The sequence below is a fragment of the Grampus griseus genome (genome assembly GCF_964374135.1).
Source record: "Grampus griseus genome assembly, chromosome: 1".
Lineage (NCBI taxonomy): Eukaryota > Metazoa > Chordata > Mammalia > Artiodactyla > Delphinidae > Grampus > Grampus griseus.
The window spans coordinates 46,662,852-46,688,269 of NC_139017.1; the positions used below are offsets into that span (position 1 = coordinate 46,662,852).

The 25,418-nt window shown below is 49.8% G+C and overlaps 2 protein-coding genes across 4 annotated transcripts; one reads left to right on the forward strand and one right to left on the reverse strand.

Annotated features, from left to right (window-relative positions):
* Nucleotides 1–5,160: 5,160 nt before the first annotated feature.
* FCMR (Fc mu receptor) lies at nucleotides 5,161–18,315 on the forward strand (the record flags this gene model as incomplete). 3 transcript variants are annotated; one of them, XM_082668581.1, is made up of 8 exons in its annotated part: nucleotides 5,161–5,267; nucleotides 12,245–12,580; nucleotides 13,329–13,460; nucleotides 14,420–14,642; nucleotides 14,793–14,929; nucleotides 15,253–15,429; nucleotides 15,689–15,747; nucleotides 18,061–18,315. In XM_082668581.1, 8 exons carry the CDS (start codon nucleotides 5,231–5,233, stop codon nucleotides 18,235–18,237), a joined length of 1,278 nt encoding a protein of 425 aa, XP_082524707.1. In that variant the 3' UTR covers nucleotides 18,238–18,315. The 3 variants fall into 3 exon arrangements, with proteins under 3 accessions (XP_082524707.1, XP_082524708.1, XP_082524709.1); XM_082668583.1 differs by lacking the exons at nucleotides 12,245–12,580; nucleotides 13,329–13,460 and having other exon boundaries at nucleotides 5,231–5,267; XM_082668582.1 differs by lacking the exons at nucleotides 13,329–13,460; nucleotides 14,420–14,642; nucleotides 14,793–14,929 and having other exon boundaries at nucleotides 12,245–12,577; nucleotides 15,250–15,429.
* A 1,891-nt stretch (nucleotides 18,316–20,206) lies between these two features.
* On the reverse strand, nucleotides 20,207–24,045 carry IL24 (interleukin 24; the record flags this gene model as incomplete). Its single annotated transcript, XM_082668612.1, has 5 exons — nucleotides 20,207–20,290; nucleotides 21,191–21,265; nucleotides 21,724–21,882; nucleotides 22,761–22,823; nucleotides 23,875–24,045. The coding sequence occupies 5 exons, from the start codon at nucleotides 24,043–24,045 to the stop codon at nucleotides 20,207–20,209; spliced, it is 552 nt and encodes a 183-aa protein (XP_082524738.1).
* Between the last annotated feature and the right edge of the window lie 1,373 nt (nucleotides 24,046–25,418).

Here is a 25,418-nt window from a genome sequence, read left to right on the forward strand (position 1 = left end):
AATGAAAGACTATGATGGAATAAACTGAAAGCAGATATAACCAGTGCTCCTCTTAGGCATTAAAAAAAATCTTGGTACAGAATCCATGGAACACCTGACCTTAAATCTCATACCTCCCTGGGGTATCCTCCAAGATCAAGAGGCTAGTAATCAAAACTCAAGTAACCAAATGAATAGACTCCTTCCATAGACTAGAGGCTAATTAGATGATGAGTTAGGTTTTAGAATAGTTGACCCAAAGCCTCTTGGGGGACAGTGATTAGGTAAAGGACCCCTCGTCTCCTAAGGCCATTCCTAGGTTCTGCTAAACGTTGCCATATCTTATAAGCTTCCGTGCCACCCCTAGACTCTTCTTCAGGGTGTCAGTGTGTAGAGAGTTCTCTCTTGGAGAGAGTTCTTCCTGGCCGTCTAGCCCACCTGATGTGGGATAGAACCTATGTTTCTATCCGGGCCTTGAACATAATGCTTTCCATGCTATGTGCTTCCCCAGTCTGGATCGCAAAGCATTGCAGGAGAACCAAAACTACAAGGTATGTTAGAACCCATCACTGTTTTACCCTCAGGAAGCTGCTCCCTGACCCACCAAAGAGTCATGCCTGGGGCAGAAGAATTAAGATACAGCTTCTGTGTTAATGCAACAACCTACAAGCCAGTCCTGAACTTAGGCAGTCTATCCCAGTCCCTAGAATCAAAGGCCAAGAAATGTCACTAAAGCTGCAATCTTGTATTATTCTTAACTGACGTTGTCAATAGGTGATAGCAAGTTTAGTAATATGACCTGCCCCAAATCCACCTGCTCTGCATGCAGCATGTTGGACAGAAAAACCTTCCTATGAATAAGGAAGCTGGTCTATAGCCTAAATGGGATCTCTAATAAGTTAAAAAGTCACCAATTTGCGGGAGTATATTAATTTCCTAGGGCTACTCTAGGAAGTACCACAAACTGGGTGGTTTAAAATGACTGTAATTTATTTTTTCACCATTCAGGAGTTTAGAAGTCTGAAATCAAGGTGTCAGCAGGGTCGGTTCATGTCAGCAGGGAATATCTGTTCATGTCTCTCTCCTGGCTTCTTGTAGTTGCCAGCAATCCTTGGCTTGTAGACGCATCACATGCATCAACAAGGACGCATCACATCCTGGGCTTGCATTCATCATCGCATGGCCTTCTCCCTGTGTGTTGCCCTGTGTCTTCACATGCTTTCTTATAAGGACACCAGTCATTGGGTGGAGGATCCACTCTAATCCAGTTTGACCCCATCTTAATGAATTACATATGCAAAGTTACTGTTTTTAAATGAGGTCATGTTCTGAGGTTCCAGGTGGACATGAATTTTGGAGGGACACTATTCAGCCCAATATAGGGGAGTAACAATCAACTGTGAGGTTGATAATGATACATCAAATAACAAGGTTTAGTGTCCAGCAACCACGCAGAGAACTATTTCAATATTTCTGATGGCAAGAAAACCTTCCTCAAGTTCTTGAATTATCTTGATTTTTTTCTTTTTAAAAATCCATTATGTAACAATGATTACACATTACTAAGACCCAGTAGTGGTTGAGAATCTGTTTATAGCAGTTGATTTTTGTTTGCAAAGCTAAATATGTATATATATATATATATATATATATATATATATATATAATTTGTCCAAGACTTTCCCAAGACTCAGGACGGGTCATCTCTCCTAAAAACAGCAGACAGCAGAGAGGACCTGACTATGATATGGTCTGTGAAGCTTGTCCCCAAGGCAGAGAAACAAGTAGGGCTCCCCATCCCCAAGCTTCTCTGAAGTAACTCTACGATGGAGCCTGTACAATAAAAATTATGAGATCATCTCAGAAAGACTACACATCTAGACAGGGGCACACCGAGAGAGAAGATATAAAACTAAGATCAGCGGTCCCCAGCTGGAGAGGAAGCTGAAGCAGGAAGGGAAGGAAGATAGTAGAGCTGTAAAATTCAAGGAGTTCTAGAAGCTTGTAAACCTCTCCTAAGGCTGATAAAGAAATGGGTGGCCAATCCACCCTCACTAGAGTCAAAAGTCTTTGTTTAAGTGTATGAAGCTGAATATTCTAAACTCTAGGTCTTTGCGGACAAATCACATTAAAATTCATCCAAAATTTCCACATATTTGGGTTCTAACCTTAGAACACCAACAGGAACATGACCATATTCAGGAAAGAAATTTTACCCAAACTCCACCATTTCTTGTAGCAGAAAGTCACGAGTCTGTTTACCGTAAAGGTTAACCTTCCCAAAGGCCCATTCCTGGGGAGCAGCTCCCTCTGGGGCGGGCAAGCCTGTGGTCGAAGTTCTCAGAAAGAGGAAACTGCAGGATGCCTGAGCCAGGTGCCTCTACCTGGGCGGGCTCCCCAGTGAGTCCAGGGGGCAGGGGACTCTCACGGTCTGTCTTTGGGGAGAGCAGTGCTGGGTCATAGTGAGGGCCACCCAAGGATCTCAGCCCTCTGTCTGGAAAGGTCAGGAGATGGCTCTTCAGAGCCTGGCCAAGGGGAAAGTCAAAGCAGGGTGATGCGATAACCAAGCAGAGCCGTAGGACAACGTCCCCCTTGATGACAAGGGCTAGTCTCCTCGGCGCTCACACTATATTCCAGCCCTAGGTAATGCCTGCCTTCTGCAGCCCTCACAAGAACTTTATGAGAAATGTTCTCACCCCGTCTGTAACAGAGGTGGGATAATAAAACCTCAGCTGTTATGGAGAGTGGGTGAATTTACCTGAAGGACTTTACCTGAAGTTCCTGATCTATCTGGTGTTATTTATTCCCTCCACCCGCCGGTCACTGGGCTCTGAATATTTTCCATTGGGTTATCCCTTCTGGCCAAGCCTTGGCACGACATGAGGCCACGGAGTCCCCTGCCTGTCGGGGCGCTGCAGCTCCTCAGAGCTTCTCCTGTGAGTGGGGGCACCAGAGCCTTCCAGCAGCCCTGTCGGTCAGAAAGAAGAAATAGTATAGATGGGCAGAAAAAAGGGAGGGAGAAGAGAGTGAGGATGGCTAACTTTTCCCACTTGGCAATTTAGCCAGGGATCAGCCTTCCCCTGGGGCCACACACCCAAGACCCGGGGGCAACATCTGAAAGTAGAGACTAGACGGCCCAGGTCTGCGGGCTTTAGTCCCTCAGACTCCAAACATTCACTTCCTCCCTGACCATCCTCAGATCCCTAATATTCGCTCTTAAGAGCCCAATGTGATGTTGTTAAGAGTTTTATTTGGGCCACACATGATGTGAAACTCCCTCCTACACACTCTTATCCCACACATCCCTGCACTACCTGGCAGACGCAGCCACAGCTCAGCCGACCCCTCGTCTTCAGAGACACATTCACACACACAGCACGTTCACACTCACAGCCACGCACCCACACGCTCACAAGCACAGACCACACACACACACTCACAACCTCACATACATTCACACATCACACACACACATCATTACTCCACACACGCGCTCACACGCTAACATCACACATAACACACTCCCACACTGCTCCTCCCACTGTCACACACTCACACATTCTGGTCACATACCACTCATGCTCACACATCACACACCTCACACTGTCACACCCACAGTCACACACACACACACACACACACACACACACACACACACATTGCATTCATTCATTTATTCTGTCTCCCTCCAAGGCATCCCAGGCCTCGGGCCTGGCAATGCCAGAGCCCAGCTGTGCACCAGCTGCAGGGCTGGGAAGAGGCCTGAGAATAGGGAAGGGTGGAGGCTGACGGAAGACCCCTAGAGTCACCCACTTGAACCAGAGCCTGGAGGCTGCTCTCGACACCTCGGCGGGGGCGGGGAAGAAATCACAGCTGCAGCTGCTCTGGGCTGGTGGGGACCCAGCGCCCCGCCACCCACACTTCCTCTGCACCTGCTCCGAGCCTCACGCCCCACTTCCACTGCGGATGTTGTCTTCTGTGTTTTGGAGAGCGTGTGACAGACCTGTGTTGTGGGGGCAGGTGGGGCCTCCTGGAAAGGTATGGGGACAGCCAGAGTCCCCTGTGGGCACAGGAGGCTGCAGCGCCTGGAGGTGGGGGCCCTGGGAACCAACCTGTGGACAGGGATGAATCGTCCAGGGATGAATGCTGAATCCTCCCATCAGTAGCATCTTCCACGCCTCCGCATGAGGGGCTCTAGAGACACCTGCATGGCCATGGCTTCTGCGGGGCCTCAGGCACACTGTGGGAGGGAGGCAGGGCAGGCACCATCCCATTTTATTCGTGGGAGAACTGAGGCCCACGCTAGAAAGTGCCAAGCCAGCAAGAGAATACAGGGTTCTGACTGGAGCCCAAAGCTCCTTCCATGATGACTCTCAGTGTCCCGGCCACTGGCCCTCACCCTCGACCGTCAGGGTCCTGAAGGGTAGCTCTGCCAGGCTGCTGTGACTCTAGGCAGAGTTGCCGTGTGACCTGTCACACCCTTTCCGGGCATTGCCCTTGTGGTCACTGGACCGCGCCTGAGCCGCTGTGAGAGGGCAGCACCTTAGGGAAAGAGTCGGGGAAGATGAGGGGTGGCTGATCTGAGGGGGGATGAGCTGCAGTTAAGACCCCAGGAATGATGTTCTGTGGGAGAGAAGGCCAGTGATCATCTAGTCCCACCTTCATTTCCTAGATAGAGAAATGCAGGCTCAGAGAAAGGTAGTGAATTGCTCAAAATCCACAGCTGGTATTTCCACATAGTAGGTCTCCCAAAGCATTTGTCAAATGAGTTCAAGGGCTACAACCAGCACCTTCTGACTTCAAGCCCAAGCTTCTGTCCATACAGCTGTCCTCAGATGCAGAAAATTGGTAAGGAGGCTCTTTTATCCTGAAGACAGGCACAAGGGGAATGACTGTGGCGCACATAAAGCATGGGAGGACCCCCCAAGGCAGAGAAATAGCAGAACTGGTAGTTTCTAATAGTCTTCAGAAGCTGCCTCGAGGCACTTTGAACCCTGGTGACCCATTCTCACTGAACACAACATGTTTTCTCAGTTCCTGACTTCCTCTTTGGTTTGCTGGTATATTCTTTTTCATCTAAAACTAGTAAGCAAATAAAATAGGTTGTCATTTCCTCATTTTCAAGCCATACCCCTTGTGGGCACCAGAAATCTCTTTCAAGCATCAAACAGTGAAGGGCTCCTGGGTGAGCAGTGGGTCTCTGTCCCCCTCTCCAGGGGCTCTTGGATGGGACCTTGGTCTGGAAGGAGCCATGGACCTCTGGCTTTGGTCACTTTACTTCCTGCCAGGTAAGTGTTGTGGGGAAACACACTGGACGTTGTATGAGGGCTTAATTGGCCACAGGAAGGGGAGTTGCTGTGCATCTCCAGCTCTGAAGTTTCTGGATGGCTTTAGTTGTAAACTGGTACCTAGGGCAGGACATGGATGGAGGCCCTCCCCACTCCCAGTTAGTGCGCCTCCCTCTACTCCAGACACACCTCCTGCTCGCTCAGGAGTTGACTTGTAAGGGCTGAAGATGCCACCTCTCCAGATATATCGGCCTGTTAATATGGAATCTCAAAGCAAGTACCTCCTAAGTTCTTTCTTCTTACTTCTACATTCTCTTTCTTTGGATCTCTTTAACGCCTGAATTTTCAAAGTTCCAATGTAAATGAAGTCTCCCTAACCCATTTGGTAGCCCTAATCCATTTCCTGAGCTCCATATCTCAATTTACAGCTGTCTCCTGGGCACTCCCACTTCCATATCCCATCAAGATCAGAAATGCAGCAGGCCTAACACCTAACCTCAAATTCCTCACTGGTCACCACCCAAATCAGCTACTCTCTCTGTCTTAACTATCCCTGATATCAGCTGTAAAATGCCCAAATAGCTTTTTACCACCTCTTCCTATTTATCCCCAACCAGACTTTGACCTAATCAATGGCCAATTCACGTAGTTTCTAGATTCACATTTCCAAGGATGAGAAGCCATGGCAGCCCCTACTAGAGACATAACAGAGGGAATGGAAAGGAAGACCACAGGATCACCTCTTAACTATCTCTCCCACTTCCTCCAACCTGATCAGCCTGTAGCTCCAGATCAACCTTCCTTCATCTTGACTGTGATCATAGGATCATCCTTTCCAACAACCTTCCATGGCTCCCACTGCCTACTGAATCGAACTCCTTAAATACAAACTCCTCTCTTGGCCTCCCTTTTTTTTTTTTTTTTTGTGGTACGTGGGCCTCTCACTGCTGTGGTCTCTCCCGTTGCGGAGCACAGGCTCCAGATGCGCAGGCTCAGCGGCCATGGCTCACGGGCCCAGCCGCTCCGCGGCATGTGGGACCCTCCCGCACCGGGGCACGAACCCGTGTCCCCTGCATCGGCAGGCGGACTCTCAACCACTGCGCCACCAGGGAAGCCCTTGGCCTCCCCTTTTATACTCTGAGCTTATCATACTCCCCTGTACTTTCCTAACCTCCAGCCAATGGGACGCCTCTTTGAACATGTGCTAGACTTTCCTGACACCATGCCCTTGCTCATGCCATTCCTGCTGCCGGGAATAGCCTTCCACTCACCTCCACCATTTATGGGTCCTTCAAATCCCATCTCAACCTCCACTTTCTCGTACATGTTCCACAGGCCCCTCTTCTGAATCCCAATAGCTGACCCCGTTCTACCTTGTATTGTAGCTCAGGGTGTGTCCACTTTATTTTATTGATTCAATGGTAAGCTTCTTGGGGGTCAAAGTTGTTTTTTATTCATACTTGCTTTCTTTGTAATGGCTGGAGTTCGGAAGAAAGTCAAATCTTTGAATCAAATATTGGAAATCCCTAAAAACCCAAGGGAATGAAGTTTTAATGAAACAGACTCTGTGAGAGGTGGTAGGACATAGGTGATCACAGTGGATGGTTAACTAAACTTAGACCTGAGAGGGAAGAGGGATTGGGTAGACGTGGAAAATGTCTAGGAGTGAAGAGTACCTAAATTGTACCCCTGCAGTCTGTCCTGAGCAATACGACCCTTCTAGCCAGAGGTGTCCTTGCTCTGGGCCTGGTCCTTCTCCACTTGTGCCCATCTCCACAGGGTGAGGCGTTCAAGGCCCCAAAGGATGTGTCTACTTCAAGCCCACACCCACACCCCCTCTTCTAGACCTCAAATTCCCTGTCCCAATGTCTCTGGAACCACCTTCAATGACTGTGTGAGATTCTATCCTGGGTCTTCTGTCCTAGGGTGACCCCTTGGCCTATAAAAGGGTGGCTACAGGTGGCTGTTTGGGAAGGAGATGGATGGAGCTTGTACACGCAAGCTGGGTCATCCCCCATGTATATACCAGGACCATTGTGGAGTGGGCAGGAGCCAGGGATGAGAACAGAAAGGAGAGAGGCCAGAGGATAGAGGCAGGAAACTTGGAGCCATTTTTCCCTGCACAGCCATGTATTAGAGTGGACATCCAAGGAGTGTGTAAATTTGTCAAGATAGGGGGATCATTTATTCAACAGTTTTTTAGCCTGATAATTAACTTTAAAATATTTAGATGTATGATATTTGGGTCTTATTTGTATTCCTGCCCCAGGTCCTGCAAATGTGGGGGTGGTCCTGGTCCCAGAGCCCAGTGCATGAGGCACAGACTATAGGCCACATCGCCTGGGGCCCTAAGTGGAGTTCCGTAATAAAGCAAGGCAGTAGCATAGGGTATACACTTTCAAACTTTTTTCGCCTTGACCCATAATAATACATACACTTGATGCTGTGGCCCAGTACACATACGCATACCTAAAATTTATTCTTGATTCTTTAATACGGGGATGACTCTGGGGCTTCAGCACTTGGACAGATGTTGGTACTATTTTTGGAGATGGGAACAGCTTGTGACGGAACAGCCTTTGGAAGAAAAATCAAGAGGGTTTTGTTTGTTTGTTCTTGCCATTTAAGTCTGGAAAATATCTTATATGTTTGAGTGAAGTGCAAGAGCAGGTGTCAAAAAGGCAAGTCTGGAGCCCTAGAGGTAAAGACAAGACTGGAGATCCATATTATGGTGAGATCTATATAGAGCTGGTATTAAAAGCCATGGAAGTAAATGAGCTAGTGTGGGGGGAAGCAAGGAGGACAGAGAAGAGAACAGGCCCAGCGTCAGGTCCAATGCTGATAGAGAAGGGGAAGGAAGGAAGGAAGGAGGAGGAGAACTAAAGTGAACAGATAAGGAGAGATAAGTCAGGAGATTGCAAAGGAACAGTCATTGAGAGTGTAATGTCGGGGAAGCCAGGAGAGGAAAGCATTTCAAGGCAGGAAGGCTCAATTCCACCAAATGCTGCCAGGAGAGCAAGAAAAAAAAGGATAAAGAAGTGACCATCCAACATGGCAACAAGGAAAGTTTTGGTGACCTTGACCGGAGCAGTTTCAGCGGAATACTGGAGCCATAATTCTGACAGATATAGGTGGAAGAGGAATCGGGAGATGGAGGAGTGGATTCAGTGATTTTGAGAAAGTGAACAGAAGAGGGGTGGCAGCTGAAGGGGAGGGGAGAAGTCGACCAAGGGTTTTTCCAGTATGGGCCATATCAGGGCGTGTGTGTAAGCCATGCAATGCTGGAGGAGAAGAACCAGTGAGACAGACAGAGAAAGGGGGTGATTGCAGAAGACATGCTCTAAAGAAGGTGATGGCATGGATTCAGGATAAAGGTGAAAGGACTGGCTTTTGAGAGGAGGGGGACACTCCATCCACAGCGACAGGGCCGAGGGCAGACAGCGGGCCCAGACACACACAGGTTAGTGTGGGCGGAAGTGGGAAGGAGCATAGGATGCTTCCCATCCTTTTAAAAAAATCCACGCTCCATTGGATAAACATAAAACTCTCAGGTCAGCTCCCTTCTTCCAGAGATTCTGCTGTGTCTTGAGTTGATAGGGTCCTCATCGATTTTCCCACCTAGAAAATCACTGCTACACGGAATCCAAAGTCTGTTCCCAGAGCACTGCCACCAGCCAAGGCCTTGGGGGCCTTTACCTTATTTTGCATTATGAAAAAAAGATTTTTTCCATGTTCCAAATTGGATATTTATATCCAACTATATGTTGAGAGTGACTTTTTAAGCTACATATATCCCTTTCCCCTACCATCACCACTGAAAATCAAATCACCAACTTAAAGATTAATGACACTTAGTTAGCAGCCTCTCTAAAATGTCAATATTAAACAGCTTGGTTCCTTTAGATACTTTCTCCCACCCCTTTCTTTTTTCCCCTGAATCATTTGGAAATGTAGTTAAGGGGTCCAGAATTGCAAAAATTCAAGGGCATCTGGGATGCTTATCTAAGAATGCAGATCCACAGGCCCCATCCTAAGCAGATATAATCACATTGCTTAAGGGCAGGACCAGGTTATCTGTATCCTAGCAAGTTCCCCCAAAGGAGTCTTATGCACACTGTGCCTAAGTTCTAAACCTGGAGGTTATAGCTATCTTTTTTTCTACTTGGGAAATCTGCTTTTGGTTAGAAGCTACTATGAACTCCAAGGAGAATGGGATCTGGTCATTTTCATCTCACCCATTAGTGCTTCCTTGGGACCAGAGTTCAGTGTACGCAGCAGCTTTCCTTGTGCTTCATCCATCCAAAGTTTGCACGATAAGGATGTCAGCTCCACCTGCTGTAACACCTTAGTCAGCTCCAGCTGCTGTAACAAAATACCATAGATTGCGTAGCTTAAATAACAGACATTTATTTCTCACAGTTCAGGAAACTAGAAGTCCTAGATCAAGGTGCTGGCAGACATGATTCTCTGTGACGGCCCTCTTCCTGGTTTGCAGCCATCTCCCTGTGTGCTCACATGGTCTCTTCTTGTGCACATGGAGAGAACAAGGACACTAATCCCATTATGAGGGCTGCATCCTCATGACCTCATCTAACCCTACTTACCTTCCAAAGGCCCCACCTCATAATATCATCACTTTGGGGGTTGGAGTTTCAACACATGAATTTTGGGGAGATACAAACATACAGTCCATAACAGAGGACCTGGGCAAGCCAGGGGGTTACCAGCAGCTCAACACTGAGCAGAGAGAGGCCACTGGAGGCATCTGCACGGTGATGACCCCTCTCTGCTCTGTCTTGCGCCTGCCCATTTTACAGCATCTCACCCTTGAGAAAGCAGCAGGCATGCCCTTTTCTGGCTGGGTTGGTCCAAAAATGTTTGCATGCTCATTCTCAGGTGCTGGGCTTTACACACAGGTATGGTCCTTCTGGACATACAGGGGATTCATCTATCCCCTTGGTTGGGTGTTTGTCCTTTGATGGGTCACCCTTCCACTGGCACGTTCCAGTCACAGGGCTACCTCACACATCTGTTTCCAGGGGATTTAAAGCAGTGTTGGGTTATTCATGAAGGGTTTCCATGTCAGGTCATACGTGTCTGGTGGGCCCCTCTTCTCCCCCCCACACTTACCAGCTACACTTTCAGATCTTAACATACTCCTGTAAATGTCCCCAGCTAGCCCCTCTCTAGCCTCCTCTACCCCCATCTCATGTTCCCATGGTTGTTTCTGTTGTCCATGTTCTTCCCTCTCCCCAGAACATCCTCCTCGACTCTCTCTGCTCATCTAGGAGGCTCCAGCCCCACTTCTTTCCTTGACTCCTTGGAGCTATTCTTTTTTTTTTTTTTTTTTTTTTTAAGAGAGAATCTTTTTTTTTTTTTAATTTACTTTTGGCTGCATTGGGTCTTCGTTGCTGTGCGTGGGCTTTCTCTAGTTGCGGTGAGTTGGGAGTTACTTTTTGTTGCAGTGCATGGGCTTCTCACTGTGGTGGCTTCTCTTGTTGCGGAGCATGCATTCTAGGTGCATGGGCTTCAGTAGTTGTGGCACACAGTCTCAGTAGTTGTGGTGTACGGGCTTAGTTGCTTGCAGCATGTGGGGTCCTCCCTGATCAGGGCTCGAACCAGTGTCCCCTGCATTGGCAGGTGGATTCTTAACCACTGTACTACCAGGGAAGTCCTAGAGCTATTCTTAATGTTTGCTCTATGGATGAGTTTCAGGAAGTTTGTGAACATCCCTCCCCGCCTCATGAACGTGCCATGTTCTCTCTCTTGTCCCAGCCTTTTTGGGGGTGGTTCTCACTGTCTAGAAGGGTCTCTCCTCCACCCTAGTCCACAGCCCCCTCCCCCCCCCCACATTTCATCCTCTGAATTGTCTTCCCAGAAATATACAGACACTTACTGGGACCCACTTAGCTGACAATTAATCATACTTGGACTTACTTTCTTCTCCAGCTTAGACCTGCCTTCTCTCAGCCAAAGCATAAGCTTTTTGATGTCAGGGACTCAGAAACCACACCTTTTATTCCACCCTGCTCCACACCACCCCCAATGCACATACAATGTGCACACACACTCAAATATACCCTTGTTTCCTTCTGTGTTCCCTTCCTCAGTGAAGACAACACCATCATTCTCTGAGTTGCCGTCCACACCCAGTCCTTCAGGTCACAACTTACACATCACGTCTTCCAGAAAGCCTTCCTCAAATTATATCATCCTCTGCAGCAGACTGGATCAGGCGCCCCTGCTTGGTGCTTCCAAGGGGCTCTGTGTATCTACGCCATGGGATTTACTATACTCTGTTGTCACATAGTGGCCGTCCATTTGTATCATTCAATAAATGATTTGTTCTGTGAGGGAGGGATGCCAGGCACCTTATCACATGAAAGGCATTCAACTGATACTTGTTGAATGATTGAATAAAAAAACTGGAGGTGAATGGTTGTTTTGGTTGGTTGGATGGATCTGAGCAAAACAAAACTAGACAGAAAACCTGTTGGAGCAAATTGTACCATGCCTCCCGACACCACCCTGAAGTCACTCAGGGATCATGGGCTGGTTGGGGGGATCACTGTGGCACATTCTCTCCCCCTGGAGTGGGGTAGTGGCTTTGACTGTATTTTCAGGGGTTTGATGTCTGGGTCCATATGGGTTCAGGTTTGGTAACAAGGCTGAGGATTACATTAAGGCTTGGGCTGGGGAGAGACTCAGCCTTGGGCATAGGGCTAGGGATGGACATAGAGCTGGACCAAGAATATAAATAGGGTTGGGGATGGGAAGAGGCTGAGGATGCAGCCAGGGCTAGAGATCATGAGACGGCTGAGGCTCAGGGCTGGCTGAGGCTTGGGCTGCTAATGCGGATGGAGTTGGAAGTAGGGATGAGTGTGAGGCTGGGCTGGGGCCTGGGTTGGAAACAGGGCTGGAGTTGGGGATGTGGCTGGGGATGGGGCTTCCTCTACATTAACTCCCTCTCCCTGCAGTAGCTGGAGCCCTGAGGGTCGTTCCAGAAGTAAAGGTGGAGGGAATGCTGGGAGGATCCGTTGTTATCGAGTGCCCGCTTCCTGAAATGCATGTGAGGATATATCTGTGCCGGACGATTGTTGAGTCTGGAGGATGTGCCACCGTGGTGTCCAACAGGAACTTCGTCAAGAAGGAATTCAAGAATCGAGTCACACTGGAGCTGTGTCCAGACAGGAATCTGTTCCTGGTGGAGATGACAGAGCTGGTCGAGAGTGACAGCGGGGTCTATGCCTGTGGGGCAGGCATGGACACAGACCGGGGCAAGACCCAGCAGGTCACCCTGTCTGTTCACAGTGGTAGGTGCCCCACACGATGGAGGCTCTGGCCACCCAGAAAACGTTTCCACTCAGGAAGGCTGGGACAACAATGGGACTGCAGCCGTCCCCACACTCTTACACTATTCCCATATTAGCAAGTCCAGTAGGAATTGGGATCTGTAGAGTCGAAACCTCATAGAGTCAATGAACTTCACGGTCCACCAAATTTTCTATCCAAACTGTATGAAAGGGACAGGATAGGTGCTCTCCTTGTGTGGTATTTTACTCATCCTACCCAGGGCACGAGGCGAGTGTGGGGTGAGATTGAGGAGGGGCTCTGAGACTGAAGGAAATTGGAAGCAAAAGGACATAATTATTACCATAATTGTCCCATGAGAGATATCAGGGATAAATATAAAGGAAAGACAATCATTTTTCACAGTTGATGGCCAAATTTGTTACTTTATGATCTGATCCTTTCTTTATTTCTCCCGAATCCTTCCTTTTTTCTTTTCTCCACTGACTTCCTCAGACATACACAGCACTAATTCACCAACCTAGATTCCCAATGGTCTCCGATGGTTTTGCAGGGAATGCCGACGGGGTTAGGGTGAAAGAGGATTTCTGTCAGGGAAGCCCCCAGCCTGGTTATTTTTCTTCTCCCTGCCCTCATCCCCTCACTGCCATCTGCCCTAGCTGAGTCAGCCTCAGCTCATAGCAGCAGTCCCTTCCCCAGGCCTCAGTCTCGTCCTAGAGACCACCAATGGACTCCTCTTGCCTCCGGTAGATTACGGGCCTTTCTGGGAAGAAGAGCCAATGCCTGAGCCTCCAGCATGGTTTAACAGATTTCTCCAAATGCGTATGCCCCTTTGGTTCCAGATGCCTGAACATGCCAGTTCTTTGGAATTCATATCCAAAGGTCAGTTCCCCAAAGGTAGGGTAGGGGAGGTGGGGGAGATTCTATGGCATTGTGAAAATGGAGGAGGGGGTACATGTTCAGCTCATAGGATGGTTGGCAGAGCAGAGCTGCGTCTCAGATGTGTATTTCCCTGCCTTAGGAGGGGGTACCTCCCTGAGATCTGCATTCCAAGTCTTTCAAGCCCATCCTTCAGCACGTACACTTGGCACTAGTTGCAGAAATGACCCATCACCACCAGGTGGCACCACATGTAATGAAGTTTGTGCTCCATTCACAAAATCTAGCTCTTTTATGAATGACTGCGGGAAACCAAGACTGGGCAGACGTTTCCCAGCCAGAGGTCCTCCTGCTTCCTGCTCCCCATGGGGCTGTCTACCATTCGCTGGCATACTGATTTAACAGCTCTATTTTACAATAACAAGATCAATCACGATTATACTAATGATACTTTTACATTTCTATACCATTTTCCTGTCTTAAATGCATTTTGACATGCAATAGTTACATCACATCCTCACATCTGCCCTGTGAGGTAGATACATTAATTGAATATTGTTACACTAAAAGACCTCTGGCCATTGAGAGAGGGATCGTGTAACTGAGCTCATTGTATACTCAAGGTTGTGACTGACAGGTGTGGGATGGGGGAGAATAGACAAGCACATAGATACAACACAAGGCAGAGTGGGAATTGAACTACAAACAAGGTTTTGTCCATGCTTAGAGGAGCACAAGCTCTTCTGCCTGGGAAGTCACAGAAGACTTTCTGTAGGAAATGGAGTTTGAAGCAAATATAGACAGAATGTACTAGATGCAGATGGCATGCTCACGAGGCATTTCAGGTGACAAGGACTGTGAGAACAAAGGTAGTCTAGGTAAAAGGGAAGCATGTGTTCTGGAAAGAAATGGTTGGCCCAAGGCTGCTGGAGACTAGAGTTTCTTCCTGCTGTGTTCTGTAGTAACCACACCAGCTCAAAGGACCGAGGCCCCTCCAGCACACCATGCCTCCCCCACCACCTCAATCACCCACCGCCCTCGAGTTTACAGGGCATCTTCAGCAGCAACTGCCCAGCCCACCACCCTCCTGCCATCTGCCACAGCCTCAAAAACCTCAGCACAGGAGGAACTGCTCAGGCTCCAGACGGCCAGCTACAACCACCAAACCAGGCTTCACAGGCAGAGGTAAGAGGCCTGCACCGTCCAGGGTGAGAATTCTGTTAACAAAGGGACAAACTTGTGAGCTACCTCCAAAAAAGTTGGCCACTTGCGTGCTGCCTTAACCCCCTCCCTTCCTGACCTCTCCCTTCTCTCTCCCCCTCCTTCCCTCCTCAGTTCACTCAACCAGGGCCCAGGCCTCGTGTCTGGGATGGAAGACCAAGGCTTCTACATCCTGACCCCCACCATCCTGGGTCTCATCCTGCTGGCACTTCTGGGGCTGGTGGCGAAGAGGGTCATTCAGAGGAGGAAAGGTGAGGGCGCCAGGCTAAGTTTCCGAGAGCCGAGCTTCCCCAAATCCCAGCGCATTCAGATCCCTCTGACCTCCCGGGGACACTCAGGCGCTTTAGATGAGCAGCCTGGGGTGTGGGGAACGTGGCACGGCGCTCAATGGTCTGGAAATGGGGGCGGGGAGGAGCGCGGCCTGGGCCCTTTGGTCTTCAGTAAGCACCCACACGTCAGACATTGCCAAACACCAGGCAAACAGACAGCCTTTAGTTTTCTAAGACTGGGAGGGGGTGCCCATGGGCCTCTGACGCCCTCTTCCTCTCTCCTTCCCTGTGGCTTTACCGAGAAGCTCTCTCCAGACGGGTCCGCCGACTGGCCGTGAGGATGCGCGCCCTGGAGGCCTCACAGCGGCCCCTGTCACAGCGGCCACGCGTGTCACAGCGGCCACGCGTGTCGCAGCGGCCACGCACCCAAAACAACGTCTACAGCGCCTGCCCTCGGCGCCCTCGGGGGGTGGACGCTGCTGGTGAGCAGGCGGGCAGGTGGGGGAGAGCGGGACAGGTCGCGGGGAGAGGGAGGCGGGCTGGGGGAGAGCGGGACGGGCCGGGCGTGCAAGCTGGAGCAGCCAGACACTGCGCGGCGCGGAGGTTGAGCCAGAAAAACCCGCCTTCAGAACAGCCGCGTGCAGCGCGGCCGGCTCCTCCTCCCCCGGGTTTCCGGCAGAGCTGCGGGTGGGGTTGGATCCTCGGCCCCGCCCTCATGTCGGCCCTCCCGGTTCCTATTAGGTGAAGGGGCGGCACCTCTCCCATGCCCCGGAGCATTGGCGCCCCCAGCCCCGCCGCAGGTAAGCTCCGCCCCGCCCCCTGATTGGCAGCTGCGGCCCTAATGGGCGGCCCCAGACCTGAGCTTGGACCCGAGCGCAGTCGGTGGAGCTTCGGCTTAGCTGGAGGGCGGGGGCTTTCGCAGCGGCTCCCCGGGCCCTGAGTCTGGGAACTGGTATCAGTTTCCTCCTTTGATGGTGTCAGTAGGCGACTACGCAACAATTGTGGTAGACTTAGTTACACGGCTTTTAGCCAAGCATTTCTCATGGGATAAATGGGAGCTTAGTAGAGCATGATAGATGGTACCTCTATAAATACGTGAAGGGCTTTCACGTGGAAAAGATTCGATTTCTAGGAGATCTTAAGGGGGTGGAAGTTACCCAGTTTCACCTTAATATGAGGAAGTACTTTCTAGTAAGCCCTCGAAGATGAGAGGAGGTTGTTTACCCATCACTGAAGGCAGTTAAGCCTGGCCTAGAGACGTAGATAAGATTCAACACTTTGGATGAAGAAGATTCCTCTTGAAATCTAGGTTTGGACATAGGGAACTCATCTTTCTTTCTTTTTTTTTCTTCTCATCTTTCTATTGAAGAAAAAATCTGCCATTTGGCAGATGTGTGAAATCTGCCATTTGGCAGATGTGTGAAAAACCTTTAAACTATTCATTCGTGTTTGTTTTCCCAAATTTCCCATTTTGTTCTCTAAAGCAGCCTACCATAGCCGAAACATTATTACTTCAGGAACCAGTAAAAACTAAGTGTGGCAAGTGTCCCTGATTTAATTAGGGGGTAGGCTAAGCTAATGCAGTAAACCCTAAACCACGGCCCACAACATGGAAGCCTCCTGGCAGGTAGCCAGGAGGAGGTGGCCTGAGCCATGGGGTCATCCAGGGACTCAAATGCCTTCTGCCTGTTGCTGCACCACCCCCTGGAGTCTTGCCGCTTCCATCCTTCCGTGGTCAATGCTCAATCACCAGCACCATGTCTGCATCCCAGCGCATGGGAGGAAGAAAGAGAAAGTCACTTTATTAAGACCATGACCCTGAAATTTCACACATCACTTCTCCCTGCATCCCACTGGGCACAGTTTAGTCACGTGGTCACACCTGCCTTCAAGGGAGGCTGAATAATGTATCCCCGGCTCGGTAACCGTGCCTTGCTACAAGGGGGAGAGTGATGCCTGGCAACAAGCAACAGCTCTGCCCCCATCATGCCCAGCTTCTTGAGCTTGCCCTCAGCCCTGCTGGAGAAGGTTCACAGTAGCTTAGGTAGGTCCAGTGGTGCCCATCTATTCTACACTTACCTCAGCCCTTTTCTCTGGAACTGCTCTGTGACCACACATGCCCTCACCTGGCCCAGTACCTTGCTCAAATTTTACCCTTCCTCCCTGCTTGAAACTCACATTCCCACTATCAGGGATAAAAATCTTGATGGAGCAAGTTGACAACAAGGTGCCTATGATTAATGACTGAGTATTTTAAGTCTTCACAGGGAGTGACGTTTTAAAATTTTTTAAGCCAAATGAATCTCAAATGATGAACTGTAACAGGCAGTGGGAGATATATTTTTGAAGCAAGCTGCTGCTCAGCTTGTACTTGGTAAAGTACAGAAAGTAACAGCTCCTTTCAGTGAGCACCTACTCAGTGCCTACTGTGTTCAGGGGGCTGAACTTCTGGTTCTCAGCGCTTGTGTCAAAAATGTGTGACTTTCCCTACTGCAGCCTTCCTGGGTGGATGTTACAATAGTTGTGCCGTGTTAGAGTCATGGCATAGCCCTGCCCTCCGAGAACTGATCCGTCCTGAAGGCAGATGGTCCTGAACTTTCTTTCTGGGGAAGCGGAGTTCCACATGGCCTGCCACCTTCCTCTGCTTCACCAGCCGGCTCCTTCCTGGAATGCACTGTCATGTCACGTCACAAGCTCTCCATGGAATAAAAGCCCTATGGAGGTGCGGAGGATGACTCATGCTACTTCTGATAACTCCCTGAGAAGATGCATATTTATTCCACAAGTCACATCATCTAATCCCAGAGGGGAAACTCCTCCAGCAGCTGGTTCTCCTTCAGACCCGTGCTTAGTCACATGATTTTAGTCTGAGCCCCGTTTAAGGCATTTCCTGTCACATTAGATCTAAGTGTTTTCCAGTTATTTGGGGTTGAGACGCCACCCTGAAAATCCCCAGGGCTGAGCCACCTGATGGAGCTCAACCACCTCTGTGTTTTGCCTTCTAGAAGACAGCAACAACATGCATGCTTCCCCCCCCACCCCACCCCATTGCCTGCTGTCGATGCTACAATTACCCTACCCAGATCCAGTGATGCTTCTCCGGTTGTTCCCAGGTGTCGGAAACTCCCTGGCTCCATGCCCCATCTGTGAAGATCAGCTGTGAATATGTGAGCTTCTACCACCAGCCTGCTGCCAAGATGGAGGACACGCATTCCGATGACTACGTCAATATTCCCTGCCTGACTCAGCTCTCCAGCTGTCCCCCTGGGCCCAGACCTTGGTGCCAATGAGTCTTGTCTCTATGCTGGTTTCCAACACCCGCTCCATCCATTTTCAGAACCCTCATTACTCCCACGTCCCACCTCGAGTCTCATCCCTGTCTGTTTGCCCTGAGCAGTGCTCAGTCTCCCCTCCCCCAGCTCTTCCTGGACACTTTTGCAGCCCCCTGTGGTTTTCAGGTGGGCTCCGGGAATGCAGAGCATTTGTCCTGATGCCACTTGCTTCCTTTCCAAGCCATGCAACAGGCTGTGGGATTTGCAGAGTGTCTTTGATCACGCGGTCTTTGCTGCCCTGGATCTAGACCACATGGCCTTGGACTGGAGCCTAGGCATAGCTGTTGCTTTGAAAGCCCTTCTCGGTCTTGGGTTTCCCACCAGTAGAAGGTGCCTGAACTTCTTTGTGAGGACATGCTTCAGCCCTGAGCTAGGAAGGGACCTTGTTATGAAACACCCCTTACAACCTCTTTGCCCAGATCTTAGGGCCGGCATTTACCAGTGATCTTCTATTTGTCTGGAGTTCTATGAGGGCAATTTATTTTGATGTGATGAAGGGTTGTAAATTTTCAGAACCATGCTTGTTAGTGCTAGTGATATATGTGGATACCCTCTTTACTCTAAGTCTTCCTCCCTTGATGCACCTAAGTACCCTGACTCCAGCATTCGCCCTCTTTCAGAAATAGAATAGTTTTTGTCATCTATTTATCCTTCTTCCATGCACTGAAATGTGTGCACTTATCTTAGCCTTGGTCTATTTGAGCTATCCAAAGGCATTACATCTCTCTGCTTTCAGAAATGCACCTCCTCTCTTTGCCAGTCCAGGTGGCTTATAACCAGGTGGGGGAGAACAAGGATATGGGATTCCTGGAAGGCCAGTTGTTCTGCAAGAGAACTCACGTCATGGAAGAAGAGACATCCCACCTCCTACGTACATTCATCCTCTTGAGTGTTCTGAACAAGGGCAGAGTTAGGCAGACATTATATGTTTGGATTGCAATCAACTACAAAGTTCAGTCAAAGCTTGAGACTAGAGAATGTCCCGTCTTGCTTTTAGGAAGAAGGCCTTTCCCAGACACACAACTCAGCTTCTCTGGGCACTGGTCCAGTGATAGAAAGGAAAGGTTCCCGAGGTGCCTGCTTTTTATGAGCAGGGAATGTCATCACAGATGGGATAACACATAACCCTAACCCTAACCTAACCCTAAATTATATTCGCAACACCATCATACCTGTCATCCAGGTATGATGACACCATCCACGAGGTCAGCTTGACACTGGCACCCTCCCAAGTGGCAGATAAGGGATGAGTGAGTAGGATAAGAAAGAGAGTACCCAAGGGGCAGGGATGGTGGGAGTGAGGTGGGGAGTGTGGGCAAGAAATGCAGTGTTTAGGGAGAGTCTGCTTTGTTCTGGGCACCCCCCTGCATTATATCTTTTATCATTTATATTTCAAACCAGTGCCCTCCCCCTCATCCCAGTGCTCTGTGTACGACCCCTGCAGGTGTCATGACAATGTGATTTCCATGCCCTAAAGTTCAACTTCACATCCCAACATCCCTCATTGTTCCTCAACAATTCAAAGACAGGTTAAAAAAAATCCAAATAAGCATTTACTGAGCACCCATCCTCTACCCCACGTGGTGGCAAAGATTGTGGAGGATCAGAGAGAAGCGTGGGGCACTGTCCTTGCTGCCTTCACAGAACTTTCATTCTGACAAATAAATAAGGTGTCGGTTAAAACACTGATAGGAATTAAATAGCGTTGTAATAAATATAGGAATCCGCTTTGTAGGTTATTCGCAGCACCCGAGGGAACCTTCCACGACTGTTGTTGGGGTCCCTTAAAGAATGAAGTCTTTGAGGATAAGCCTGTGCCAAGGATGGGGCCCATGGTCAAGGATGTGAAGCACCCAGAGAACATCATGGGGACGAACGCTTGTTTGAAATGACACAGAGAACGAGGAGGGTATCCTGGCCTAGGCCTTCAGATCTGGTAGAATTTCTCCATCCAGGTCAAGAGAATGTCCACTTCTCCAAAGGCTTTAGTCACAGCTGCTTCTCTGTCCAACTAAAGAGAAAGGAGAGTTGAAGATCTGTCATGTTAGCCACAAGAATAGGTTTCCTTCCGACACCTGAACCCGGTCTGACTCCAAATCATGAGCTGAGTCCCCTTTGGGATGGCCTCTGACAAAGTCACCTACCCATCAATTATTCCCCATCTATGAGTGTTGTCTGCTTCGGAGGTTAGGACGGGTGGGTTGGTGAGTGGCAACGGATAAGGAGTAAGGGAAAAGCATCTGGAGTCCCTGACACTAAGAATCAGAATCCCAGCGCAGGGTGGATTCTGTCCATCCCCTGAGCCCACTGTGCAGATGAGGAAACTGAGGCCCGGGTGGCCCCTTTCCCTTGTATATTATTGCTCTTCACCACTTATTTATAAACTGGGGTATCTGTTCCTCAAAAAATGATCAAAATTGTATTTGCTTTGCGGGGGAGCTGGGTATGAAATTCGGATTTTCTTTGTTGTCTTAATTTAGGAAAAGGCAACATAATTCCCGTAATTCTTTTTCACAGACTAGACCCTTTGAACATCATGGAAAACACGCAATGTGTGTTGTGCTCGGGGGTTCTCCCTTCCTTCCCCCTCATTTCTGACTCCAATCGCCCACCTCAAGTACCCATAAAACTCTCACTTGGGAATGTCCTTGGTAGTGAAATCGTCTTGTAGGGAAATATAATAGCACTTTAACTTGAAAACTGGCAGAAAAATAGGCTGCCATTTGTGGTATTTATGCAGAGGATATGGCAACTGACGCAGCGACAGCTGTGCTAAGTCAGGTGGCTTTGGGGCCAGCCAGGTGGAGTCAGCTGCACTGGATTCTGCACTCGGTCCCTGAGGAGCAATTGTGTGACACTTCAGGCTAGTCTACTTCCAGCGGGGCAGCTCTCCGTTCCTGGCTTTGATTACCTGTTTAAATGCTCGCTGGAACAGTAGAAACCGCCTGCGTGCACTCTCACTGATGGAAAACATCTCCTTTTCCTGCTGGATAACAGAAAAAAAGTGTGCCAAGTGTCGGGTAGGAGCAGAGGCGAGCTGCCTCCCACTGCTTCCTAATGACGCCAGAGGGGTGCCCGAGGCCTAAGAGGACAACTCCAAATCCCGTGTCCCCAAGGTAGCCAATGCTGACCTCCCACCATGCAGCAGGGACTGTGTCCTTTAATTCTCACAGTAGTCTTGCCACATAGGGGTGATTATCAGCATTTTATAGATAAGAAAACCAAAGCTCAGAGAGGTGAACCACCTTGCAAATGGACACCCAGTTGGTTAGAAGCAGGCCTTGATTTGAGCCCAGAACTGCTGGTGCCCAGAGCCTGTGCTCTTTTCCATGACACCTGCAGCTCCCTGTCGTGGAATAAAAGCCAGGGCCAAATAAGGGAAGATGAGTCTTCTGAAAACATAACATTTCCTGTGGGCCTCAGTCCCAGCTTTGTTCTACTCACACTGGGTTGCAGTTTGGACACGATGACAATAAAGTTGTTGGCCAGAGTAGAGAATGACTTCAGGATCCTGAATTCAACTGCCTTATCGCGGTAGTTTTTGAAGACAGTGTTCAAGTAGAACTCCAGCAGGGCATGGATGAGGTAGCAGCTTTCAGCCTCCTGGGGAGGGGCGGGGTCACTGCGGAGCCAAGGCCTCTGCCCACCCCAGCCCTGGATGAACCACTCACGTGCCATGCAAGGCAAGATAAGCACAGTAGAGGCAGCGATCCTCTAGGAGATGCTGATAAACGTTAGATCTTAAGGAGCCTCCAGGCCCCTTTGTTTGACAAGGAGGAACCGCAGACCCAGAAAGGGGGAGACTCACCCAGGGTCCCATGGCCGGTCAGTAGCAGACACAGCCTAGCCCCCAGGACTCCTGACTCCCATCTGGTTAGTATTCTTTCTTCTATACCACATGGCCTCTCTAATAGCTCTGGGCGGTGATGGACCTTGAAAAGCACCAGATCTTGATTGGTTGAGAGTTGGCAGGGAAAAGGCTTGGAAGGAGAAGAAAGGAGGAGAAAAGAAAACTAAGTATCCCTGAGCACAGGTATTGCACACTGGCCCTCTGAAGTGCCACAGAGGGAAGCTCAGCCTCTCTCAGGGATCAGGGCTCAGTCGTCTCTGCTCACTGCCTAGATGGGTGATGAGTAACAGGTGAGAAAAAAGCAGGGCATGGAAGTGGCCTAAGCACATGCTCACTGGGCCGACAAAAGCGAGAAATCTAGACTGATGGCAACTCTGGCTAAATGGAGACAGAGGTTTACAAGCCGCAATCCCCGCCCCTCTCCTCATGCCACATGTTCACATGCCCCAGATACTGAGATGACAACCCCAGATATTACTTCTCTGGCTCACTACCAAGCCCTGTCCTGGGCAGGCTCAGCCCAGGGCAGAAGTGAAGTCCTCTGTCAGCCTCCCCTAGACAACCCCTCAGCGTCACCCATAGAAGACCAGCCACCCAGAGGAGGCACCATCCTTCCCCAGGATCTAATTACCGAGACATTCTGCAGAACCTCCTTCCGCAGCAGCTGGACGCTCGTGATATTATCCTGAGCTTGCTTTGGGGAAAGAAAGAACAGATGTCTCCAGGTTGGGGGTCAGCATAGAAACCGACCTTGCAAATACACGCTGTTTCCCCAAACCCCTATCCAGTCTGTGAGATCTCAGAGGCCAGAGGGAGGACCCAGGAAAGGCCATGCTGAGCTGGCCCCTGGGGTAGGGGTACAAGGTTCCAGGCCCAGAAAATCACCAATCTTGGCCCCCAGGGGCAGATGGAATCCCAGGAGCTCTTAGAGCTTTGATGAGGGACCTGTTTGATCCCTTTGGTCACTTGAGGCAGGAAGAAATAAGCCCATGTGGTTTAAGATCCACTAGGAATGGGATGTTACCCCCATATTCTGGGGCGGGGTGGGGGGCTGCCCCTTGGAGCTTCCCCTGCAGCCCACCCCTCATCCCAGTTCTTGAATCTTGAGCCAAAGAATGCTTGAGAGGAAGGAGTTTTAGAGCTCCTTTGTCCCAACTCCTCATTGTGCAAATAAGGAAACTGATGGGGACGAAGGTAGGGGTTGCTGTACGGCTTGGTTTCAAGGTCAAGATCATACATAGGTGCCCTGTCTCCAATGCAGCACCCTCCCCTCTTCCCTAGCTGCCTCATCAACTCCTTTCTGCCTCGCATGTGGATTGGCCTTTAAGTACTACATGTCGCAAGCTCTATTAACCATTCTTTCCCAGCTCAGCATTAAACATTCTTCGACCTTTACTCAAGGCCTAAGCAAGTGGGAACAGGATAGTAGGAGCTGGCAAAGCAGTAGGTGAAAACTCTGGTGGGTCTCGAAGGATTTCCCATGACTTCCCATTGGTGGAGTCTCGTGTGACCCTGGGACATAGATGAAGCTCAAATGAATCGGGCTCCCTTCTTTCTTCCTCGTGGGCTGTGTTTCTTTTCCTACAGACTGGCCACATCTTTCTGAGCCTCCGTTTCCCCAAGGGCAAGAGGAAATGTAGACTCATGATACGTCTGATTTCACTAAGTTCCTAGATAGGGAAATGATGATCATGCTGCAAAAGGAATCACCCCCACGGCTGGCTTCAGAGCAGCGCTTCACTCACCACAGTGTCCTTCATGGCCTGGAAGGCTTCCCACAGCTCCTGAAGAACTACCCCTTCTACTTGGCAGGGCCCAAATTGGAACTCTTGGCCCTGGACCCCTGGCCCCTGGCTCCAGAGAAGCAGGATCAGACTCAGGCAGGGAAGGGCAGCCATGCGCACAGGAGAGCCCATCTGCAGCAGAGGAAGGACCGGCGCGATCCTGCTGGAAGAAAGGGAGGCATCCCTCTGAGGCAGGCCCTCTGCCCCAGCAGGGGTACACCCCAGAGTAATGCTCCTTGGCTCTGCCTCGACCAGCCTCGGGGACACACAGATGGGAAACCTGAAACTAGAGTGGGTGCCCGGTGTTAGAATAATTCAAACATGTGGCCTTGCTGAGGTGCCCTGGGGTGGGGCAAGGTTCTTTCTGCCACTCGGTCTCATACCCATTGATCTGGCTTTCCCACTATCTGCGCACCCCCCCAATCCATGTCGCACACACACCCCCTGCACCTCCTTCCTTGCTCTGTTACAGTCAACTCTAGCCAACAACCTGCTAGTCAGAATTTGACCAAAAAGAGTGAAGAAATGAGGAGTGCCATTTCTTCACTCTTTTACAATGTGCCAAAGAACTCATATAGGGAGCCTAAGCTCAGCAGGATAGAGAGCTTAACTAGGCGTTTGCCTGCCTGAGTTCTGCCCTTAAGTCACCGGGCACACGTGGACAGGTCTTTCTCCCCTCCCCCAGGAGAAGGCCACCTCCGACTCATGAGGAGCCGTGGGTTTAATCCTGACCCACAGGGAGGGACTAGCTGATTGATCGGTTATGGTCACATACTCACTATGCCACCTCAACTGACGGACTGGCTCTCGACTCTAAGAATTAAATTTTCAGGTAACTGAACAAGAGGAGGAATCAGATTTCCAGCGGAATCACCTATAAAACCTTCCACTGAAAGACTCTGTGAAGAGCCCCAAGCCAGAGGAAGGGAACCTCATTGTCTGTCTATCATAATCGTATGCAGAGATTTCTTCTCCCTAATTTCTTTGTCCTTTGCTTTTCTTCCTTCCTTCTTTCCTCAGAACTCAGTCCCTCCCTCCCTTTCTTTCTCCTGGCCCTGGTCTCACACCTGAGGACACTCAGTCTTCCACCCCTAAACTGAGCAGGAAGCGGGGAGAAGGCCAGTCTCTGGAGTGCCTGCCAACACATGGGCCAGAGAAGTGGGCCCAGAGCCAGCACCCATTGTCCTGTCATGCAGCTCTGTCCTTCAGCCTCTCACTCAGACTCTTTCCATACCCTTCTTTCAAATTCCACAGGATCTGCAGCCTGTCTTGCAAATTCATCTCTAGGCCTCATAATCCTCCTGGCCTTCCTCTCCTCCAGCCTAAATTCTTCTGGGTGTTAAACCCGAGAAAGCAGCTCAGCCTCACAGTATATCTCAGCCTTACATAAACACTGGAAAAGTTGGCTTCTGCCATCCCCCAGCCCCCATTCCCAGTAAGGCAGCGGTCAGTGTAAGGCTTCAAAGCCAAGTACTCAAGACTCTCCCATCACTCACCTCAGGTCC